Genomic DNA, 22318 nt, shown 5'->3' with positions numbered 1-22318 from the left:
AGGAGTCTCCCCTAAAACTTTCAGAAGGAAGGAGCCTTGTTGACGCCATGATTTTAGCCAAATATAACCCGTTTGGACTACTGACCTCCAGAGAATAAATTTGTTTCGGTTTAAGCCCCAAACTCTGTGTTAATTTGTTACAGTAGCCATGGGAAACCATTACAAATAACTTTTAAATGCCCTTTACAGAAAAAGTTTGCCCACCTGGAGACTCAGGTAGAGGCTCTAAGGAATTTTGTAGAGGGCACAGTGGACCCCGTTTGGGAGTCCTGGGAATGGGGGACAGCCTGGAGTTTGAGGGCTTGTGTCACTTCGGAAAAGAGGGCTAAGTGTTGGGAGGGAGTTAGAGTGGGGTGGTGGGGGCAGGGATGGTATTTCAGGCCTCCGGGAGGAGCAGATGAGCCCCCAGCAGGCGGTGTTGGCACCTTTGGCAGAAATGGCCAGGCCAGTCTGAGTGACAGCTACCAGGCTCCACCAAGGCAGTTCTGTAAGAGAGGGGCAAGGGGTAAACAAACACAGTTCTCCCAGCTCTCATTCATTCATTCATTCATTCATCCACTGAGGCAGCACAGACTTTGCTCCGTGTGTAGTTATGTGGCCCTGTATCCTATGTTGCCTCCCAGGAAGTCATCATTTCCTGAGCACATTTCCTGTCCCCACAGGCTTTCCAGGGACTGTGATGTTAAGTGGTTTGGGATCTGTACTTAGAGAAACTGCCCAACAGGTTGCTGCAAGGATCAGAAAACATGCAAGTAAAAATCTACAAGGTGCTCGCGAAATCTAATAATAATAATAATAATAGTTCCCAAAATAACTGTAACTTATTATTAGTAGCAATATTTTAATTAGGAGGCGCGATTTGGGCGGAACCTTGAAGGCGGATGGGATTGGGAAAGGCGGTGGGCAGGAGGGAGGACATTCCAAGGCAGGCGTGGTCTTCCTGAGCCCGGGGCCAACCCTCCAGGAGCCAGGGCAGAGGACTTGGGAGGGGGGGCGGAAGCAGGCCACCACGGCGTCCCTCCCTCCCCGCCCTGGGCCATCACCCGTAGTAAGAGCGCACCCTGGCGGAGGAGCAGGTCCCGTACTAATTTAGCCATGAATGAGAGGCGGCAGCCCTCCATCTGCGTCTGTCCAGCCTCCCCGCGGAGGGGGAAAGGGGGTGGGGTGGAGTGGGTCATAGGGGGATACCCGGCAGCAGCCACCAGACCTCCGGGCCGCGCTGGCAGCCTGCTCCCGTGGCCGCTGCCGTCCTGGCCCGCCTCCACCCTTCTTTCCCCACCGGGGCCCCCGTTTCGTAAGGCAGCCTCAGGATCTGAGGCGCCCGACGCGGCCCCCTTTGCTCTCTCCACCCCGGCTCCGGGATTCCCAGGCTCCAGAGCCCGGGCTAGGCGGCCAACTGGGCAGGCAGGGAGGGAGGGGGCTGGCCGGCCTCCGAAGTCGGCCCCAAGTTACATGTGGGAGAGGTGGCTGTGACGCAAGTTTCCAGGGGGCCCTGGGCTCTGAGGGAGCGCGCCAGAGCGGCTCCTCTCCGTGCAGCTGCAACCGTGAAAAAGAAAAAGCCCCGAGCAGCACCCCAAACGGCCTTGCCACAGCGCGCGGGGTCCAGCTGCGCGCCCTCTGCCCCCCAGGGCCACCGAGCGCCCAGACCCTGCATCGGCCAGTCCCCGCCGGACCCCTGGCGCACGGGCTAGGCTCCCTCGCGGTGGCTGGCCCCTTTTTCTTCTTTCTTTTTTTTTTTTTTTTTTTTGCAACGCTTGCCAACCTGTCAGCTGATGGACCTCATCACCCATAGTGGCGCATGTAGCTCGGCCGCAGCTCGCTCCATTCACGCCGCGCCCCCCCCAGCCGGCCCCCGGCCCCCGGCTACCGGTGCCGGGGGGTAGGCTCGCAGACTTTGGCCGCAACCAGCCCCCGGGGGCCCGCGCCCCTCTCACCCGGGCCTCGCGCCGCCCGGGGGGCGCTGCAAATAGTCCTTTGTTTACATGCAATTCCTTACTCCGCGGAAGGAGGCCGGGGGAGTGCTGAGTTTTCACCAGCTGTTTCCCGCCTTGAAACAGACATCTGATCAGCTGCAAACACACACACACATACACACGCCCGGGGAGGCAGGCCGGAGAGACCTCCCTCCCGCCCCTCCCGCCCGCCTCCCTCCCCTCGCCGCCGCCGCCGCCGCCGCCGCCAGCATCTGGGACCGGCCGTTTCTGCACCTCCGTCCGGCGCTGCCCTTTGATTCGGATTTCCATCTTGCATTCTCCGGCGGACCGCGGGACCCGGCTCGTGCAGAGGAGGGGGGCCGATCGCTATGGAGTATTTCATGGTGCCCACTCAGAAGGTGCCCTCTTTGCAACATTTCAGGAAAACAGAGAAAGAAGTGATAGGAGGGCTCTGTAGGTGTGTACTCCTCCTCCCCCCCACCCCCTTCCCATGATTGCAGCCCCTGGCCAGCCCGCCTGGGCTGGCGCGCGTGTGCGCACGCATGGCCCGCGCTGCCGACCCTGCTCGCCTTTCTTAGCCTCCGGGGCGGCTACAGCCCCGCGAGCTGGGCTTGCGCCGCCGGGGGACCCTCGTCCCCGGGAACGTGGGGGCCCCGAGCGGCCCTGGTCACTTTTGTCCGCTGCAGGCGGGCGAGTCGCGACGTTTGTAAATTGCAAACAGACCCACGTGGTTCTGCAGCAGTCCCGGCCATGCTTGGTGCTGGTGGCTTTTCCCCCCGCGCTTCCTCCTCCCCCCTCCCGCGGCGGCTTCCTTCCTCTCCCTCCTTCTTCGCTGTCTCTGGGTGCCTCCCTCCAAGGGGGCTTGGGGTGCGCGGGCCGCGCGTGGGGCTGCTGCGCGGTCTGCTACAATGCAGCCACGCCGCGGCTCTGGGAGCGGCGGGGGGGGGGATCGGGGAGCCGGGTGGTGTGTTTGCTGGGAGCAGGGCTGCGGCGGGGTCGGGGGGCGTGCTCGAGTAGGGGCGCGGGGATGGGTGGGACCCTAGAGGCCGGCGCTGCCGGCCGGGGGCGCCGCGGACTCGGGCACGTTAGCGGCCGCTCGCCCGCTTGCCGCCCGCGCCCGGGCGCTGTTTACTAGCGAGGCCTGGACGTGACTCTGCAGCCCTCTTGGAGTAGGCGGACCTCGGCGCGCCGCCTCGCGGGAGCTGTAGTTCCCCGAGCCCCGCCGGCGCGGCATTGTGGGAGATGTAGGCGCGCCGGGGCCACGCTTTCCTCGCACAAAGCTCGGCTCCCGCGAGCTGGATGGGCCCGGCAGGCCCGGTGGAGGCGCCTTTTGAGGAGGGGGCATCAGAGGCTGCCCTTGGCCTCACAAGGCTGCTGCCTTCCATCCGCCGATCTCGGCTGCAAACTTTCCCATCCACACCCCTTTCCCCCCCACACCCCCACCCCTAGTCAGAAACCGAAACCGTTCAGTCTCCCAGCCGTGTGGGTGTGTGATTCCAGGTCCTCGGCCCTCCCCAGGAGCCACTTTCCAAGTTTGGTCCGGGTTGTTCCAGGTCCACCCTTTACCAAAGGGTGATGGGTGCGTGTGCCACTCGCATTCCATTTCCCTGGACACAGGTTAAAATGCACATGTCCGGAACTCTGATGGCCAGGAGAAGGGCTTGGGCGTCTGCACTGAGCACTGCCTGCGGGACACGGCAGTACAGCGGCTGGGGCTCTCCTGTGTGCCCAAGTGTGGGATCTGCAGCCCCTGTATGGCCTTGCTGCTCCGGGAGCGAAATGGCTCCCTAGGGCTGGGGCCACGTGCTTTGCCGCCCTGGGCAGGCTGGGCGGGGATTGAGGGAGGAGGAGCCGAGGGCGGTGTGGCCCAGGCTGGTGGACACCCGGGGTTGCAGAAATGAGGTTGGGGACGGTTGCTGCTCATGTATACACGCACCCCACCCGCCTCAGGGTTTCTACCTTAACAATTCTCAAGTTCAGGGTGGTGGGCAGCCAGAGGGGTGGCCCTTCCAGAAGGTCTACCTGGAGGACCTAGCTGTAATAAGAAGAAAAAAAAAATTCTGCTGCTCTTAATATGTTCTAGGGATTCGTTTTGCTGGATTTTTCTCATTGGATTTTCACAGTCTTCCTCCTGAGTTTGGCAGCCTTGTGATTGCTGTGTGGCATGAGGACACAAGCTTGAGAAGCAAGCAGTTACAGCAAGTGGTGGGGCTGGAACTTGAACCCTGATCCCGGAGACCCGTTCGGACCGGGAAGGGCTGGGCACTGGGGAGGTGGGGTTGAGCTGCTCCAGATGCTGTTTGGGCCTGACCCTGGTACAGGCCTGGTACAGTAGGGACCTCTGGCCACCAGGCCTGGGCCTTAGTTGAATCCTCTCTTGGCCTCCTAGGACTCTGGTTTCACTCTGTCCCTGTCCCAAGCCCATGGGAGTCCAGCAGTCCCCAGGGGCCAAGTGCCATGAGCCTGCCTATCTGTGAGACGGTTGTAAGCCCATGTGCTGGGTGTGGAGTTGGGGCCTCTGGGTTTGTTCGTTTTCAGAAGGAGCTGTGGGGTGAGGTGGGATCAAGTGTGTGGGTGGGGCGGGACCTTTTGGTTGTGTGGACTGGCTTCTCAAGCTGGTGGACTTTGTTCCATCCCTCGGTGCCTGAAGGGCCCCCTGTCTCTCGCATCCTTCTCCCAGATCTACTGGAGGGGGCCGTACTGCACAGTGAGTCCCCGTGTCTCCCCCATCCCCGCATCCCCTTCATATCTGCTCCTGCCCAAACTGTGTGGTCTTGGACTTGTGTCGTCTCAATGATCTCTGCTTCTTTAAAATAGAGCGCCTGTAAAGGTTGGTTGTGTGTGTGGAAAGCACCTGGTATGTGTTCAGATGACACACTCTTGGAAGCAGAGGCATTGTGGTCTTAGAGTGTTTACCTACTGCCCTTGGTGGGGGTGGTGGGGGTGGGAGACCAGTTCCCAGAAGGAGTTAGAGAGCAGCTAGGGGCTTTGGAGTGTGTGCTGGGTCCTTGATCCGTTTTTTGTTTTGTTTTGTTTTATGTTTATTTTTGAGAGAGAGTGTGCGGTAGGGGCAGAGAGAGAGGGGGACAAAAGATAGGCAGCAGACAGCCTGATGCGGGGCTCGAACTCAAACCATGAGATCATGACCTGAATCAAAGTCGGAAGCTTAACTAACCGAGCCACCCAGGTGCCCCCTTGATCTGGTTTTTATGAGGTACTTACTCCGTGCTAGGAACCAAAACTGGCCCTGTCCTAAGAGCTCAGTCTCCTAGTGCTAAAGAGTTGTATCAGTCCCCTAAGAGAGAGCTTGGGTTCTCCTGGAGTCCTGGATACAAACTTTGGAAAAACGCATCATCCTCTTTTTCTCAGTATCTCTCTTTTTTCTTCCTCCCTCCCTCCCTCTCTCTTTTAATAACCTAAGCTTGCTTGCTTATTTATTTATCTTATTTACTTACCTATTTATTTATTTTAGTAATCCCTGCTGGGCTGGAACTCACGACCCCCAAGATTAAGAGTCACATGCTCTACCTGTGTCTTTAATTTTTTTAAGTTAAATTAATTTAATTAACTAATTAAATTAATCTTTAATTTTTTAAATTAAATTATTTATTTACTTTGAGAGAGAGAGAGAGAGAGCAGGGGAGGGGCAGAGAGAGAGAGAGGGAGACAGAGAATCCCAAGGAGGCTCTGTGCAGAACCTGCTGCAGGGCTCGATCCCTTGAACTGAGATCATGACCTGGGCCAAAATCCAGCAGATGCTCAATAGACTGAGCCACTCAGGTGCCCCTTGTCTGTGTCTTTAGATTTCACCCTGATCCTGTGAAGTGAGGCAATGTTTCCCCATTTCACAGGTGGGGAAACTGAGGCTTTGAAAGATGAAGTAGCTAAGCATGGGGTTCCACAGCTAGTAAGTGGCAGGGGTGGTTTGTACTTGAACACAGTTCAGGGAGCTCCGTCTGAGGAGGGGAGGTGAGGGATGAGGTGTTTCTGATGGGAACAGCCTAGACAGGGTTTGTTCTGGGACCAAGGGTAGGGGTGGCAGGCTGGTCAGAGTGTGGTGTATGGATTCAAGCAGCGGGGCTGGGTGAAGGCCCTGGGTTGCTTCAGTACCTGCTGCAGAGGACAAGTGACTTGGACATCCTTGCTGAGGGTCACCTTTTTTCCTGCCTTCCTTTTGGGGTATGGGAGAAATCCCGCTTGGGCTTTCCCACCTCACACTGTAGTCACTGAGTGGCAGGTGTGTGAGTGGCTTTGGGCAGTGTAAAATGAGAGTTCTCAGTGGCTAATCTGAGGCTGGAGGCCAGGCATGGGGGTATAGGGGGATGGGAGCTACATGCTTTTGGGCTGGGCAGAAAGGACAGGTACAGGTCAGGATCCTGTCTTGAAGAGTAGCTCCCCGGGTGCCCGGTGGCTCATTCGGTCGGTGTCCGATTTTGGCTCAGGTCATGATCTCGCAGTTCACAGGTGCAAGCCCGGTGTCGGGCTCTGTGCTGACAGCCTGGAGCCTGCCGCGTATTCTGTGGCTCCCTCTCTCTCTGCTCCTCCCTAGCTCACGTTCTGTCTCTCTCAAATAAATAAAAACATTAAAAAAAAAAAAAAAAAAGTGTGCTCCCTTCCCCATAACTTCTGATTGGTATGCTGGTGTTATTCCCAGGGGGCTGTTTGAGGGTACTCTGGTACTTTGAGGGTACCGTGGTGGCAATCTTGGCACCCAGGGCTGGTACCCAAACTTTGCTTGGCCATTGGCTGCCCAGCTCCAGGAGACTGGCTGTCAGAGGGCAGTCTGGGAGAAGCAAGAGACCCTGGGTGTCAGTGGACAAGGCTAACTTCACTGCTCACCTCGGAGTCTGAAGTTGATGTGGAGGGGACAGAGGACCTTACAATTCCTGTAAATCATGTTTACGTGTGCAAAACTTAGAAAGAAATGTGAGAAACTTTCAGGCATTTGCAGAAAAGCCCACTTTATTTAGTACAGTATCTGCGGGATTAGCCGTCCATTATTGGAATCGCTGGTTGGTCAGCAGTCAGGACCCCTGGTTGGCCAGCACTCCCACCAATCAGAACTCCGGGTTTGCCATGATTCCACCAATCAGAATCCCGGATTAGTCAACATTCCACCAATCAGAAACCCTGGTTAGTCCATGTTCTATTAAAGAAACTGTCAGCTGGTACTTCTGGGGCTATTTAGGTGAGTTACCCGGGAGGGTCTTGGTGGCAACCCAAGTCCTCACAAAAAACTGCAGCTTTGGGGTGAAATCTGTTTTCTGGGACTTAAGGGTGCGCTAGGTTAGCCAGCAGCTGGTTTCTGAACCAGGAAGCTGGGCTGATGGACTGGGCAAGAGGGAAAGAATGGATAGAACATTGGGAAGAACCAGGATGAACAAGCCTCTGCTCCCTGCCTGGGTCCTTCATTCTCCTTTGGTCTCCCCGGCTCCTGGGTGTTCTGGGGAGAAGGAAGGAGCTGAGGGTCTGCTCCCCAGGGCAGAGGTTTTCGTGGGCAGATGAGCTGGCTGGTTGGGGAAGGTGGGGCTGAACTCTGGTTTCTGGGGGGATTGGGAGGGCAGTTGATGGGACCTGGCTGGGAGGCAGTGGGGGCTGGAAAGTGCACCTGCACCCTGCTCTGCCTGATCTTTCATGGGCAGGTCACTTCTGTGCCTGTCCCACTGTTTGTCAGGAGGGTCAGGGGCACACTATCTGCTGAGGCCATACACAGGGCTCTGGTAAGCAGTGGGGCCATTTGTGAGCCATCAGTAGTAGAGGGTGCCATCAGCAGGTGAGGGGAGCCGAGCTTTGGCTTGGCATCCGCAGGTGCCTGTTAAGCCCTGGTCTGGCTGTCTGACCTTGGGCTCTTCCCTTCCTCAGACCTTGGATTCCTCATTGCAACACAGTTACCCAGCTGGGTGTCCATGGGAGTCAGATGGGAATAATGTAAATGTTCTGCATGATGGTTGTGCATACCCCGTGCTTTGTCCTTTCTAAAGGGTCAACTGTCATCTGTCTGTCTGGGTGTCTGGCTTTGTGGGACGGTGCAGAGCCCACTCTGTCCTGTGGGTAAGAGCAGGGCTCTGGGATCAGGGTTCAAGTCCCAGCCCCACCACTTGCTGGAACTGTTCCCTTCCCAAGTCTATGTCCTCAACCCACACAGGAATCATAAGGCCACTGGACTCAGGAAGATTGTGACAACTCAATGAGAAAATTCCAGCAAATTGAGTCAGCATAGAACTCAAGACTTTTTTTTTTTTTTTTTTAAGTAAGCTGTATGTCTAACATGGGGCTCAAACTCACAACCCCAAGAGTCACATGTTCTACTGAGCCAGCCAGGCTCCCCATTCCACCTCTGTAATCCACCCACTACAGAGGGTCTCGAGGGCACTTCCAGACCAGGGGAGCCTGGACTAGGTTCTAACGCCCCCAAGGGACAGGCAAGCCACTGCATATCAGGTCTCTGACCTGTATCCTCTCCATTGCTGTCTCCAGCCACCCCGTCCACCTGTCCACTTCCACTGTAGGGGCAGGGAAACTGGGAGAAGTGAGGTGCCCCTGGCCCAGAAGTCGGGACCCAGATGACTGGCAGTCTTACTCTAAAACTCTGTCCCATCTCACTCTGCGTCCTAAGCCTCATCTGTAAAGAAAGGGTTGTGGACCCCTTTCCCAGCATCGATATTCCATAGGCCCTGTGAGGAAGCTGCACCCTGAAGGAGGGGGCCCAGGGAGGCCTTGAGGGTGCTGGTGGAGGAGAGGGCTTGTCTGCGGGCCCCCAGCTGCAACTGACGTGGAGCCTGCTCTTAGCCCACCCTCCATGGACTACCCTCTCTGTCAGGAGAGGAGGCCAAGGCCCAGGATGGGGCAAAGACAAGTCCAGGGTCCTGCAGGCCTGCAGTGGGACAGCTGAGGTGGGCCAGGGGCGGGCAGGAAAAGCCTTGCCTCCCTCCAGCTGTTGCAGACTCGTTCTCCTGGCTTTCTGAGTAAATTTCTTTCTGTCTGGGAGTGGGCATGGGGGCTTGGGCACCTCTTGGAGCTCAGGGTTCCCATCAATGGAACAAGGCTGCCTGCGGTTCTTTCCCCATTCCTCCAGAACCAGGGGGGTGAGCTCTCTTGGCCCAGGCCTGGACCGGGTCACCCCAGGAGGGCCCCTCAGGAAGAAGCCAGGGCTGTGGCTTTGGGTGGGGCCGGTGGCCTCTTCTGGGAGCCCAGCATCTGGAAGCCATCAGGCCAGGGGCGGGGGGAGTTTCAGAAGAGGGCCGGGAAAGGGGGGAATGCCTCCTCCGGGCCACACACAGGCCCACCCCTCGGGAGCAGTGGCGTTGGGCCCACAGGCCCCGCTGCCGTCTTTGCCTCCTGCCAATGCCTCTGGGCCCATAGCCTCTCCCCCTTCCGCTGGCTGCCTTCTCTCTCACCCCACCGGCTGCTGCTTCTGTAAGATGCAATCACACGATAGGCAGTAACATTGCCCACTGCGTGCTGGGAGCCTTGCTCCTCTGGCACAGGGCCTGCCTCTTGGGGTGGGTGGGTTTGGGGGAGAAGTGTCTCCAGGGGTGGTGGGCCTGGCGTCCCCTTCTTGGAGTGAGTGGTTCCTGTCTCCGTTTTGAAGTCTTAGCGTGGGGTGTCTGGGGCCGGGCTGGGGACTGGCAGATGAGTGTGTGGCTGGAAATATGACTGTGGGGATGGGGAACCATCTTCCTCAGTCCTCAAGCCTGCAGTGCTGAAGGAGGGGGTCCAGGTGCACAGTAAGACACTCTGAGGTGTCCCAGGGACAGGTGTCTCCAACTGCTCTTGGGACCACCTGCATCAGAATCACAGAGATTCTTGTTAACCATTCAGGCTTCCGGCCGCACCCACAGCTGCCACACACGGGGCCGGGACCTGGGGCTGAGTGCGTCCCAGGACGTACAACTCCATCACCCTCCTGATCTGCTGGGGGCATAGGCATCTGACAGATCTGGCATCTTCTGCAGTGGAGGGATGAAAGTTACACTGGAGTTACACTGGGCCCTCTGGAGATGAATTGTGAAGACAGGGTCCCATGGGGGCAGGGCACGGAGGGCACCCGGCCTGAGCATGTCTGTGTCCTTCCCTGCAGCCTTGCCAACATTCCACTGACCCCTGAGACGCAGCGGGACCAGGAGCGGCGGATTCGGCGGGAGATCGCCAACAGCAACGAGCGGAGGCGCATGCAGAGCATCAACGCGGGCTTCCAGTCCCTCAAGACCCTCATCCCCCACACAGATGGAGAGAAGCTCAGCAAGGTGGGCTGGGGCCCGGAAGGCTTCCTGGAGGAAGTGGTTGGCTCAAGCGGGGAGAAGAAAGCGAGCTCTGGCAGACGTTGCCTGCCTGGGTCCCTGACTTGTCCCTCCCACCCTCAGGCAGCCATTCTCCAGCAGACGGCGGAGTACATCTTCTCCCTGGAGCAGGAGAAGACCAGGCTCCTGCAGCAGAACACACAGCTCAAGCGCTTTATCCAGGTAGCGCCCCGCGGAGGCCGCCTGCTACCTCAGTGCCCCGCCCCGCTCCTGACTCCGTTTCCCTGGTGTGGGCGTGTCCCGGCTCAGCAGGTGGCTTGGGACTCCCGTGTGGTTGCGGGTCGAATCTTCCCCACCGACCTGCCTACTTGAGGCATTTGCCTTCCTGCCTGGGCCTCAGTTGACCCATCGGTCAAGTGCAGTGGGCTGGGCTCTGGAAGGAACCAGGTGATTTCTAGAATCACCTTTCTGGCCTTTGTTGGATTTGCAGAATGGGGTTCCCTGGGCTTGACAGCCTTGGGGGGCTGTGAAAGAGCCCCCCGACTCCCCTGTTGGTGGTGGTGGTGTCAGTAGTATGTGGGTGTCACGGCGCACTCACTGGCCCCTTGGGGTCTCCAGGAGCTGAGCGGCTCATCCCCCAAGCGGCGGCGGGCAGAGGACAAGGATGAGGGCATCGGCTCGCCGGACATCTGGGAAGACGAGAAGGCAGAGGATCTGCGTCGGGAGATGATCGAGCTCCGGCAGCAGCTGGACAAGGAGCGCTCGGTGCGCATGATGCTGGAGGAGCAGGTGAGGCTCTTGGGTGGACCCGGCTTCGCATGGGGGGGCTCAGTGACCTGCCCTCGGGGGGTCACTGTCTGCATGGGGTTGAGGGACACGCGTCAGAGGCTCTCACGGGACTGGAATAAAACACGGCTGCAGTAAAGGCCGCGTGCCAACGGTGGGCACCAGGGAGGGGGATTGGGCCGGTTCCAGAGAGGCTGCTTCACGGCTTCTCCGTGCAAGTGACTGGAGCCAAGGTGGGGAGGTCAAGTCTCACAGTTAACCACGCGGAGAGAGGAGAAGGGTGCACCACGCAGCACAGCAGGGGCCGGAGCCTCGAGATGGGAGGGATCAGGGCATGAGGGAGGCCATGGCTGGAGAGGAGATGAGTCACGGCGGGTCTGGCAGGCTGTGCTAAGGACTTTGGTCTCTACCCCGAGGGTGGACCAGCTCCATGTGAAGGTTTGCAGCGGGAGCGAACGGCCTCTTGGCGAAGGGCAGAGCTTGGGGAGGCTGACCGCAGCAGTCCCGCGGGCCCTGCACAGAGGCTGGGGGGCGCTGGGAATGTGGTCTGGGGCCCGTCCCCCCAGCCTGTTGCTCTGCCCCCAGGTGCGCTCGCTGGAGGCCCACATGTACCCAGAAAAGCTCAAGGTGATTGCACAGCAGGTGCAGCTGCAGCAGCAGCAGGAGCAGGTGCGGCTGCTGCACCAGGAGAAACTGGAGCGGGAACAGCAGCACCTGCGGACCCAGGTGAGCAGGCGGCATCTGCGAGGGGCTCTGCGCCGCGAGCGACATCAGTGCCTCTGGGGCCCCGCGTCCCTGGGTGCCCAGTGTCCTGCACACATTATTGCATTGAGTCCTCCTAGCAGCCCTTCGAGGCCTGAGCTTTTATTCTCCCCGCTTTACTGATGGCAAAACTGAGGCACAGAAAGGTTAAATTCCATGCCCACTCACGACCCTCAACGACGTGGCTCTCTGAACGCAGAGTCCACGCTCCTGCCCACCACTGTCCGTGTTAGATGTTGACGTGCTTGCCTGGTGCTGGAGAGGGAAGGGGCCACAGGATCTCAGATGACCGGAAGCCCCTCTCTGCACTGCCTTTTCCTCATTTCTTAAAATAAGAGGGGTGGGCCACACACTGGCTGGCCCCTTGGGAGTGAAGGAGTTCAGAGGTGGTGGCGGTTGGCAGAGGCTGTGTCTAGGCAGCGGGCAGAGTGATTGGGGGCCTTCCCGTGCTCTCCGTGAGGGTCCTCAGGGAAAGGGCAGTTCCTGGAACCTTTGGAAAAAGACTGAGGGCCTCTGTCTTGCAGCTGCTGCCCCCCCCGGCCCCTACCCACCACCCTACAGTGATCGTGCCGGCGCCAGCCCCTCCCTCCCACCACATCAACGTCGTCACCATGGGCCCCTCCTCGGTCATCAACTCTGTTTCCACGTCCCGGCAAAATCTGGACACCATCGTGCAGGTACCTGGGCTTAAGGAGGAGGCAACATGTCGGGGGAGCGGGGGTGGGGGCGCGAGATGTGTGAGAGCCACAGGCTGTAGGGGATCGAGACGGGGCTTGAATACAGCAGGAAGAAAGGCTGGCAGCTGAATGTCTCCATTCCCTAGTTTCCCTTTCTGTGTCTGCCGTGGGAGGTGGCTCTGGAGAAGGTTTGGGGCAGAGAGGGGGACAGCATGGCCTGGAAGACCCTGTCTCTTCCTCCTTGGGGTTTGCTGAAAGGGTTCTTTGCTCCCGAGCCCCCTAGTGTCAAGTTCCTGCATCTAGGTCTTGGTTGGCTCCAGAGTCTCCTCTCAGCTCCATCTGCCAGGACCTGGGATAGGATGCAGGTGGCAGTGGCTGGGTGGGGGACACTTACGCCTCCTGCACAGATGATTGGCACTGTGGGTCAGGCCTGAAGTCTCTGCTGTGCCCCACTCAGGGTGGCATCCCTTGGGAGAACCCAACAGCATCCCAAAGAAAGAAAAACAATGAAACAAACAAACAAAAAAGCCCAAATGAAAAAAAAGCCCATCAACCCCTGCAACTTTACTTGCACATAAATGCAGCAAATTGAAGAATAAAGTTAATAACAGAGACCTCCCATAAGTGAACAGGCAGACTTTGAAATGTATAAATGAGAGATGCATGTGACTTCCAGGCGGCCCTGAACTGTGATCTCCAAGGCGTTTTGCAGCTCAGCAGAGGAGTTCCAAATGTTTGTTTCCCCCGTATTCTGGCAGGCCGGCCACTGTCTTGCCAGGCTTATTTCTGGATATTTCTGTGTGTGTGTGTGTATGTATGTGTGTGTGTGTGGGGGGAGGGGGGCATAGTGGCTGTCCCAGTGTCCCCAGCCACCCTCATCGCAGCCTGCCACCTCCCCCCGCCCACCAGGCGATCCAGCACATCGAGGGCACCCAGGAAAGGCAGGAGCAGGAGGAAGAACAACGACGAGCCGTCATCGTGAAGCCAGGCCGCAGCTGCCCGGAGGCCCACGCCTCCGACACTGCCTCCGATTCGGAGGCCTCGGACAGCGACGCCATGGACCAGAGCCGGGAGGAGCCAGCAGGGAATGGGGGGCTTCCCTGACCACCCCCCAGCCCTCCTCTCCCCTCTTGGAGCTGGAGGGGGCCGGGGGGCAGCTACAGGGAGCAAACGCAGGTGAACGAGTGAGGAATTTTTACAAAATTACAACGTCATTTGGGTCTCTTTTATGACCTCTTTTTCAATACTGTAAATCGACCTTTGAGCGAAGCCACCCGACCTGAGGTCCCCGGGGGCTGGGGTGGCAGGGGCATGTTGAGCACCGGGACACCTGGGGCTGGGCCTCGCCCCGGAGGCTGGGGGAAGCTGACACAGGTGCCTGGCCTCTCTCCGCCAAAAAGCATTTTTTCATTTAAACATGTTTTTAAGAACAGGGAAAAATCAAACAAAACCCCAAGGTATGCTGCCCTCCCCAGAGCCAGCCCTAGACCGGCAGTTTCTGACTCCTTCCCTCCTCTTTTTGTTTTTTTCCTTTCTCCTTTAAGCACTTACATGGGTTGGGGGTCTGGCTGGGTCGGAGCTCTCTGGGGACCCCGGGGGTCTATGTTGCTTCTCGGTTGGGGTTTGCTGCTGCCCTTCTCCCCTCCCCTCCCGGCCTCGGCTCAGCTCGAGGATTTCCCCACCACCACCCAGCCCCACCCCTCCCTCCAGGTTTCCCATCTTCTACCCCAAAAATGTCTTTGTCTCTCTCTTTTTGTTGTTTGTTGTTGGTTCCTTTTGGTTTTGGTTTTTTATCTTTTTGTTTTGTTTTTGTTTTGTTTTTTTTTTTGTTTTTTTATTTTTGTTTTTTTTTTTTTAAACAATTTTGAGGTCTTTGTGTTCAAGGAGAAGCTATTATATTTTGTTAAGAAAGTGGGGGGAAAAACCAAGAGGCCACCGTGCCTTTATAAAGAAACAAAATAAAGTTTGTACTTTGTTTTTTAGATTCTGTGTCTGTGGGGTGTGTGCTGTCCTGAGGAGCCAGGAAAGGCTTCCCAGACTAGAGTATGGGGTGCTCTGGGGGCCCACAAGAGGGGCCTGGATGTGGCTGAGCAGTGACTTTCCCCAGCTGGAGTGTGGTGTTGTAATGAGATATCAGGGCCCCCAGACTCCCTGGAATGATTCCTGGGATTGTCCAAAGATGGGAGATGGTGTTGGGAGTGGGAGGGGTGGCTCCTGGCTCCTTGGTGGGGGGCAAGGAGAGAAGGAACCACCAAGCCACAGCTTCCTATCTCTTAGAGAAAGGACACAGGATGTTCAGGGGTCCTGGTAGTCCCTGGGCTTTGCCACTTCCTCATCTTGCGTAACCTCCCTGAACCTCAGTCTCCCCACCTATAGAAAGGAAGTCAGTTCCTCCTTGGGCGAGCTAGTTGATCTTTGGGCATCAGGTTCTTCATCTGAAGTTGGAAATTACTGGCACAGGGGCATTTCGTCTTATTGGATAGGGAGGTAGACTTTTAACCTTTTTTTTTTTTTTTTTTTGATCTTGTGAGAGAGAGATCAAGAGCAGGGAAAGGACAGAAAGAGGGGGGGAGAGAGAGAGAATCCCAAGCAGGCTTTGCACCATCTTTGCCGAGCCTGACACGGGGCTTGACCTCACAAACCCTGACCTGAGCCGAAGCTAAGAGTTGGACACTTAACCTTCTGAGCCGCCTAGGTGCCCTGGACCTATAACTTTCTTAATCCTCTGTGGCCAGAGCCAGCTTTACAAAGTGTCCCTCTTGGCTTGCTTTTCCTCATGCGCATATTGTGACAGGTATGTGGGCACTGAGGCCAGAGCAGAATAGCGAGTTCACATCTCGTCCCCACACTGAATGCTTCTAGACATTGAATAGAAGGTAGGCAGGAGGCTGAATTTTTTTTTTTTTTTTTAGAAATTGTAATTTTTTGTTGTTGTTGAAATTCACATAACTTAAAATTAAGTATTTTAAAGTGAGCAATTCAGAGGCATTTCGTATATTCACATTGTTGTACAACCGCCACCTCTGTTCACTTCCAAAACATTTCTATCACTCCGAAATGAATTCCTTATCCCCTAATGGGTCTCTCCCCATTCCTCCCTCCTCCCAGCCCTTGGCAAACACCAATCATCTGCTTTCTGTTTTTAGTGTTAAAAAAAAAATTTTTTTAACATTTATTTTTGAGAGAGAGAGACAGAGCGTGAACAGGAGGGGAGGGGCAGAGAGAGAGGGTGACTCGGAATCCGAAGCAGGCTCCAGGCTCTGAGCTGTCAGCACAGAGCCTAGCCCCGGGCTCCAACCCACAAAGTGTGAGATCATGACCTGAGCCAAGTCAGATGCTTAACCAACCGATCCACCCAGGCGCCCCTCTGTTTTTAGTGTTTTAAAAAATGAAGGTGTAATTTCCATTTGGTGAAATTCACTTTTTAGTTTTTGGTTGTGTGAGTTTTGATAGATACATACAGTTGTGGAACCATCACCCCAATCAAGGTATTAGTTTCCTCCTCACTGTTCCCCATTGTCCCTTTGTGTAGTCCAGACCCCGGCAACCACATTGATCTGTTCCTATGTATGGTTTTGCCTTTTCTAAAATGTCATATAATTGGGATCATACAACGTTTAGCCTTTTGAATCCAGCTTCCTTCAGTTAGCATTCTAACTGTAATTTTCTTTTTGGGGGTCTATCTAGCTTAATTCACAAAGTTACATTAAAATGCGTGTCTGAAGGGAGGGGCTTAGCTAGGATCTGAGTGGGGACGGCCCTTTTCCAAGGCCAGTCGAGCTACCCTTTTCTCTGCCAGGTGCAAAGCGCGCTGGACGGGTTCCGTCCTGCTCCTAAGAGGATCAATAGAGGGCGCCGTGGGCCCAGAACGCGAGGCCCAGCGAGGGCGGAGGCTCCGCCTCTTTCCGGTGCCCGCGGGTCTGCTCAGCTCCTATAGGCCAGAGGAGGAACTTGGGGGCGGGGCCGGAAAGTCCCCTCGTCTGACCCGCAGTGGCGCGCCCCTAGACTCCAGGCGAGCTCCCCAGCAGGCGGCGGAAGTCAGGGGCGCGGACGCGGCCCCGCCCCTTCCCGGACTAGTCCCCCGCCCCCACCCCGGCGCGCATGCTCTTTGGCGCTTCAGGTGGCCTTGCGCGGGCTCCGGCCCGCCTGTTCCTCTGGTCCCGCCTCTGATCCCGCCCCCGCGCGCTCTCACGCACGCCCCGTACGCAAACGCCGCAAACGTGCGGCTTCCGCGTGTTCCCCGCTCGGAGGCGCTCTCCCACTTAATCCTGCGCCCGCCTGCGCCGAGGACGCGCCCTGCGGAAGAGGCCGCAGTGAAAAGAACAGGTGACGTTTATTTTAAGCCACAGTATCCGCAACATTGTGATTTCAGGTGATGAATGTAAGAAGCTACGCACAAAATACCTCAGTCTTTTCTTCCTGCCATGTTTGGAAACCTTGTATGCATCCTGCCCTGACCGCATCTACGTAGGGATGGCCATGGGCCCGAGGCTAGCAGCCACGCGTGGGGCAGCTACAGGGTCCGGGGCCAGCAGCCACGCGTAGGGAAACGACAGGGTCAAGGGTCAGCAGTCACGCGTGGGGCAGCGACAGGGTCCAGGGTCAGTAACTACATGTAGGGTGGCTCTGGTCCAGGGTAAGCAGCCACGTGTGGTTTAGAAACAGGGTCCAGGGTCAGCAGCCACGTGTTGTGTGGCTCCGGTCCAGGTGGCCACCCACCTGTGGGCCAGGCCTGGTGGTCTGGAAGGGCATGGTGTCCTGCAGGCTTTGTGCATACTGGCCTGGGAGGAGGGATAAGGGAATATGTGGCAATGGGTTGGTGTAGGACTTCCAAGTCCTGCTAAGAAGCTTGGATTTTATTTCTTGTGAGGGGTTGGGCATCTAGGAAGGACATGATCAAGGCCATGTTCAACAAAACCTCTTTTTTTTTTTTTTTTAAAGTTTATTTATTTATTTATTTTTGAGAAGAGCACAAGCAGGAGAGGGGTGGAGTGAGAGGGAATAAAACAGAATCTGAAGTAGGTCCCAGGCTCTGAGCTGTCAGTAGACAGCTCTGATGCAGGGCTCGAACCCACAAACGGTGAGATCATACCTGAGCCGAAGTGGGTTGCTTAACCGACTGAGCCACCCAGGCCCCCCAACAGAACCTCTTTACTGAAATATTGCATGATACATACTCAGAAGTGTAGCTTATGTGTTTAGCTCCGTGAATTTTCACAAACTCAATATATATCCATGTACCCAGCACCCCACCCAAGCTCTCAAGTGGTTTATTTTTTCTAAACTTTCAAAACAATTGTGGAAATAATTAGAGGTACAGGGAGGTGGTACTGTGTACCCTTCCCTGGACCTCCACCAGTGGTAACATCTTGGATTCCTTAAGTACAACACCAAAACCAGGTAATTGTGATTGGTGCAGTGCACTAGGCTTACTCAGATTTCACCGGTTTTACGTGCTTTCGTTTATGTACGTGTGTATGTAGTTACGCATCATTTTGCACCAGCCATGTGTGCGTTGCTCTTCATCCTTACCAGCAATCGATATTGTCAGAACATTATGACATATGGGGCATCTGGGTGGCTCAGTTGGTTAAGCATCCGACTCTTGATTTAGACTCAGGTCATGATCTCATGGTTCACGAGTTCAGTCCCTAGGTTGGGCTCTGTGCTGACAGCTTGGAGCTGTCTTGGGATTCTCTCTCTCCCTCTTGCTCTGCCTCTCCCCTGTATGCAAGCATGTGCACTGGTTCTCAAAATAAACAAACCTAAAAAACATAATGACACATATTCAGCCATTCTGGTAGGTGTAGAGTGAAACCTCCACTGTTGTAATTTCTATCACTATGGACTAGTTTTGCCTATTTAATTTAATTTATTTATTAAAAAAGTTTTTTTAATGTTTATTTTTGAGAGAGAGAGAGAGAGAGACAGAGCATGAATGAGGGAGGGGCAGAGAGAGAGGGAGACACAGAATCCGAAGCAGGCTCCAGGCTCTGAGCTGTCAGCACAGAGCCCGATGCAGGGCTCGAACCCACAAGACTGCGAGATCACGACCTGAACCGAGGTCGGATGCTCTGAGCCACTCAGGTGCCCCTAATTTTTTTCATGTTTATATATTTATTTTGCGAGGGAGAACGGGGGAGGGGCAGAGAGCATGGGGGAGAGGCAGAGAGCTTGGGGGAGAGAGGATCCTAAGCAGGTTCTGTGCTGAAAGCCCAACACAGGGCTCCATCTCATCCAGGAGATCATGACCTGAGCCTTAATCAAGAGTCGGATGCTTAACCGACTGAGGCACCCAGGTGCCCCTAGTTTTGCCTATTTTAGATCTTCATGAAAATCATATAGTACTTATGCTCTTCTTGTCTGGCCTTTTCTGCTCAACACAGTGTCTCTAAGGTTCGTTTATGTTTTTGTGTGTATCAGCAGTTTATTGATTTTTATGGCCAACTGTATTCCCTGGTGTGAATATACCACAGTTGATTTAGGCATTTGCCCAGCAGCAGACTTACAGGTTGTTTCCAGCCTACAGCTATCATGAATATGTTTTAGAATATACTGTCCTCCAAAATAGATTGTGCCAATTTCCCCTTCTCCTCTCTGAGTGGGAGCTGGGAAAGTGGCACTGGAGGAGAAAATACGTCCTGAGCACGTACCATTGACCCTCTGTGGTGGTGGCTTCTTTGGGAAGGGACTGGGCATTCTTGGTTCCTGGTGGCCTCCCCTGGCCTATTTTAAGCGTTTCTGTTGGGAAAAACCTCATGGAAACGCTTGTCTGCTCTGATGTACTCAAGGATCAGTGCATTTTACGGCATCCTTCTTAAGAAAACCCTCGGAAGAAATTCCTGTGGAGGCTCAGTAGCAGAAATAATTTCATTTCTCCTGAGCTATTGGTTTGTTCTTATTTTAAGGACCCCGTGAATTGGCAACTGATCAAGTTACACACGTGCGAGGTCCTTACATATCAAGTGCCGTTTGCTTTTGTATCAGCTTTACGAATCGCTCCATTTTGTGTGCTGGCCTCTGTGTAGTTTTCAGTCCTTGCTTTCCTGTTATACTTTATGAATACCTGGGAGCCACGTTTATGCTTTTCTGTCGCAGGTGGGGTGTAATGAATCCGTCACCTAACGCCATGACTCGGGGGCATCTTTGGCAGAGGAGCAGTTGCCCTGGCTCTGGGTGGTGTTGGAAGGGTTGTCTAGCAGAAGTGGGAGCCTTCCTGTGACCTCAGCCTCCTTGGCTGTTGATGAACTGGCCTCATAGTGGCTTCAGACAAGCATGTAAAGCACCAGCAAACCCTCCAGCTGCCTCTGAAGCTGGCTGCCGTGTCATCCTTTGCCCCAGATTTTGTTGGCTCTGGCTCCACCTTGTCCCACCCGAGCCCTTCCCAATGTCCCTTCTTACCCCGCTGCCTGTGTGCTTTCTTGGATGCTGCTGACCTTGTCGTGTCTGTCGTTTTCATTCTCTCTTGAGTTTTGCTCCCTCTCCCCTTGCCCTACAAGTCCTTGGCTGGGAGTAGAGTTGGTATCACCCCTGCCTTGGTCCCCTTTCTTCTCTGGCCCTGCCATATTCCAAGTTTCTTGTGTTGATGGACAGGAGCGTGTGCTGACCAGGAGGAGGGGGTAGGACCGGGGGCTGCGGCTCCTAAATGCAGCAGCTGTAGAAAGGAATGTGCTCCCCAAACCCACTCTCCCCCTGCCACACCCTGGGTGCTGTAAAGGAGCTGGGAGTGACAGCTGCAGAGCTTCCTGAATTAGGGGGCCTAAGTCACAGGTTCCCCCGCGGGGCCGCCTGTTTTATTGGATAGCCTCAGGATCAGATTAAGGAGGAGGCAGGAAAGTGACTGGAAGAAGGCTGCAGGTGCTGCACACGTCTCAGAGATCAGCTCTCTCATTGCGTCTCGCCCTGTGGCAGATAAAGAGGATGTTCCGAAAATCCCAAGAGAGAATTGATGAAAATCTCCTGTTCTCCTATTGAGAGAAGAATGTATTAGTAGGGCTGGGCAGGCACTGAAGGTCAATGGGGGGCTGCTGGTTTGAGATCAGGGGAGAGGCATTCTCCATTCTCCAGGGAATCCTCGTGGTGCCTGTCCCTGGCCTTCAGCAGGAAGGTGGGGTGGCAGGTGTGGTGACCTGGAGCACTCTGGCTGGTTCTGGGCCTCACATCGTATTCAAAAGAGCAGAACTAGCACTCTCTGGTAGTGAGTTCCCTGTACCTGGAGGTGTTCAGTCGGAGGCTGGATAGAGTTTTTTGTGGAGGGGATTCCTGTAATGGATGGGAATTTGGGTCCTTCTAAGGATAAATGGGAAAATATGGTGAAGGTTGCTTTCTGCACTGTGTTAGCACTGAGTATGGAGCAGATCCAGATGCAGAGGCCTGCCTGGTAGGGTCCGACCTCGTTTTCTCAGTCCCTCAAGGAACTGTTGAGGTACGGATTGACCTAGGAAAAAAATCAGTGGCCAAAGAGGGACCAAACTGCAGGGACTATGTGAGGCTGAGGACCCTTAGGCAGAGGCTCTGGCAGCTTCTGTCCAAAGAACGAGCTGGGGAGAGGGCCAGGCCTTGCTCTGGGCAGACAGCGGCAGCCCCGGAGGGTGGGTGATGTGGGGTGAAGCCGGTGTGGAGCTCTTACAGGGCAAAGTGAGGTCTCTTTAAGAATTATGACCTGGTATGGGAATGCAAGCTGGTGCAGCTACTTTGGAAAACAGTGTGGAGGCTCCTCAAAAACCTAAAAATAGAACTACCCTATGACCCAGCAATTGCACTACTAGGCATTTATCCATGAGATACAGGTGTGCTGTTTCGAAGGGACACACGCACCCCCATGTTTATAGCAGCACTATCAACAACCAAAGTATGGAAAGAGCCCAAATGTCCATCGATGGATGAATGGATAAAAAAGATGTGGTATATTTATACGATGGAGTATTACTCGGCAATCAAAAAGAGTGTTATCTTGCCATTTGCAACTACGTGGACGGAACTGGAGGGTATTATGCTAAGTGAAATTAGAGAAAGACAAAAATCATATGACTTCACTCCTATGAGGACTTTAAGAGACAAAACAGATGAACATAAGGGAAGGGAAACAAAAATAATATCAAAACTGGGAGGGGGACAAAACAGAAGAGACTCATAAATATGGAGAACAAACAGAGGGTTACTGGAGGGGTTGTGGGAGGGGGGATGGGCTAAATGGGTCAGGGGCATCAAGGAATCTTCTCCTGAAATCATTGTTGCACTATATGCTAACTAATTTGGATATAAATTTTTAAAAATTAAAAAATAAAATAATAAAAAAAAGAATTATGACCTGGGAGGGGCACCTGGGTGGCTTAGTGGTTTAAGGGTCCACGGTCTGACTTTGGCTCAGGTCATGATCTCGCGGTTTGTGTTTCGTGGTTCGAGCTCTGCATTGAGCTCTGTGTTGATAGCTCAGAGTCTGGATCCAGATTCGGATTCTGAGACTCTGTGTCTCCCCCTCTCTGCCCCTCCTCCACTTGCGCTCTCTGTCTCTGTCTGTCTCTCAAAAATAAATAAACATTAAAAAAGTTAAAAAAAAAAAAAAAAAAAAGAATTATGACCCGGGAGTTTCTCTTCAATTGAGTCTACCCTCCTTTTTAATCTCTCACTTTCCAAACAGGGTGCCTTTTACTTTGATGTTTAAAAATTGTGGTTAGGGGCGCCTGGGTGGCGCAGTCGGTTAAGCGTCCGACTTCAGCCAGGTCACGATCTCGCGGTCCGTGAGTTCGAGCCCCGCGTCGGGCTCTGGGCTGATGGCTCAGAGCCTGGAGCCTGTTTCCGATTCTGTGTCTCCCTCTCTCTCTGCCCCTCCCCCGTTCATGCTCTGTCTCTCTCTGTCCCAAAAATAAATAAACGTTGAAAAAAAAAATTAAAAAAAAATTGTGGTTAAAATTTACCA

At 54.9% G+C, this 22318-nt stretch overlaps 2 protein-coding genes across 3 annotated transcripts in view; both read left to right on the top strand.

The window, feature by feature from the left end:
* The first annotated feature begins 1967 nt into the window (after positions 1 to 1967).
* TFAP4 (transcription factor AP-4) lies at positions 1968 to 14185 on the top strand. 2 transcript variants are annotated; one of them, XM_030300763.1, is made up of 7 exons: positions 1968 to 2332; positions 10015 to 10180; positions 10298 to 10396; positions 10793 to 10963; positions 11546 to 11686; positions 12247 to 12399; positions 13309 to 14185. In XM_030300763.1, the coding sequence occupies exons 1-7, from the start codon at positions 1983 to 1985 to the stop codon at positions 13501 to 13503; spliced, it is 1275 nt and encodes a 424-aa protein (XP_030156623.1). In that variant the 5' UTR covers positions 1968 to 1982; the 3' UTR covers positions 13504 to 14185. The 2 variants fall into 2 exon arrangements, with proteins under 2 accessions (XP_030156623.1, XP_030156625.1); XM_030300765.1 differs by having other exon boundaries at positions 2204 to 2391.
* Positions 14186 to 16585: 2400 nt separating this feature from the next.
* Positions 16586 to 22318, top strand: part of SRL (sarcalumenin) — a 47136-nt gene continuing 41403 nt past the window's right edge. The window contains exon 1 of the mRNA XM_030300762.2: positions 16586 to 16725. The gene's annotated coding sequence lies outside the window, so the exon portion shown is untranslated. The remainder of the gene's footprint in view (positions 16726 to 22318) is intronic.

Source organism: Lynx canadensis, chromosome E3 (genome assembly GCF_007474595.2).
Source record: "Lynx canadensis isolate LIC74 chromosome E3, mLynCan4.pri.v2, whole genome shotgun sequence".
NCBI classification, from domain to species: Eukaryota; Metazoa; Chordata; class Mammalia; order Carnivora; family Felidae; genus Lynx; species Lynx canadensis.
Note: the sequence above shows the minus strand (reverse complement) of the source record. Positions and strands in the feature narration are given on the sequence as shown.

Bases quoted from the DNA above. Each gene is read 5' to 3' on its own strand.
- TFAP4 (XM_030300763.1), top strand. From the start codon at position 1,983: ATGCAATTCCTTACTCCGCGGAAGGAGGCCGGGGGAGTGCTGAGTTTT. The intron at 10,181-10,297 runs GTGGGCTGGGGC...TCCCACCCTCAG, and splicing joins ATGGAGAGAAGCTCAGCAAG to GCAGCCATTCTCCAGCAGAC. The intron at 12,400-13,308 runs GTACCTGGGCTT...CCCGCCCACCAG, and splicing joins ATCTGGACACCATCGTGCAG to GCGATCCAGCACATCGAGGG.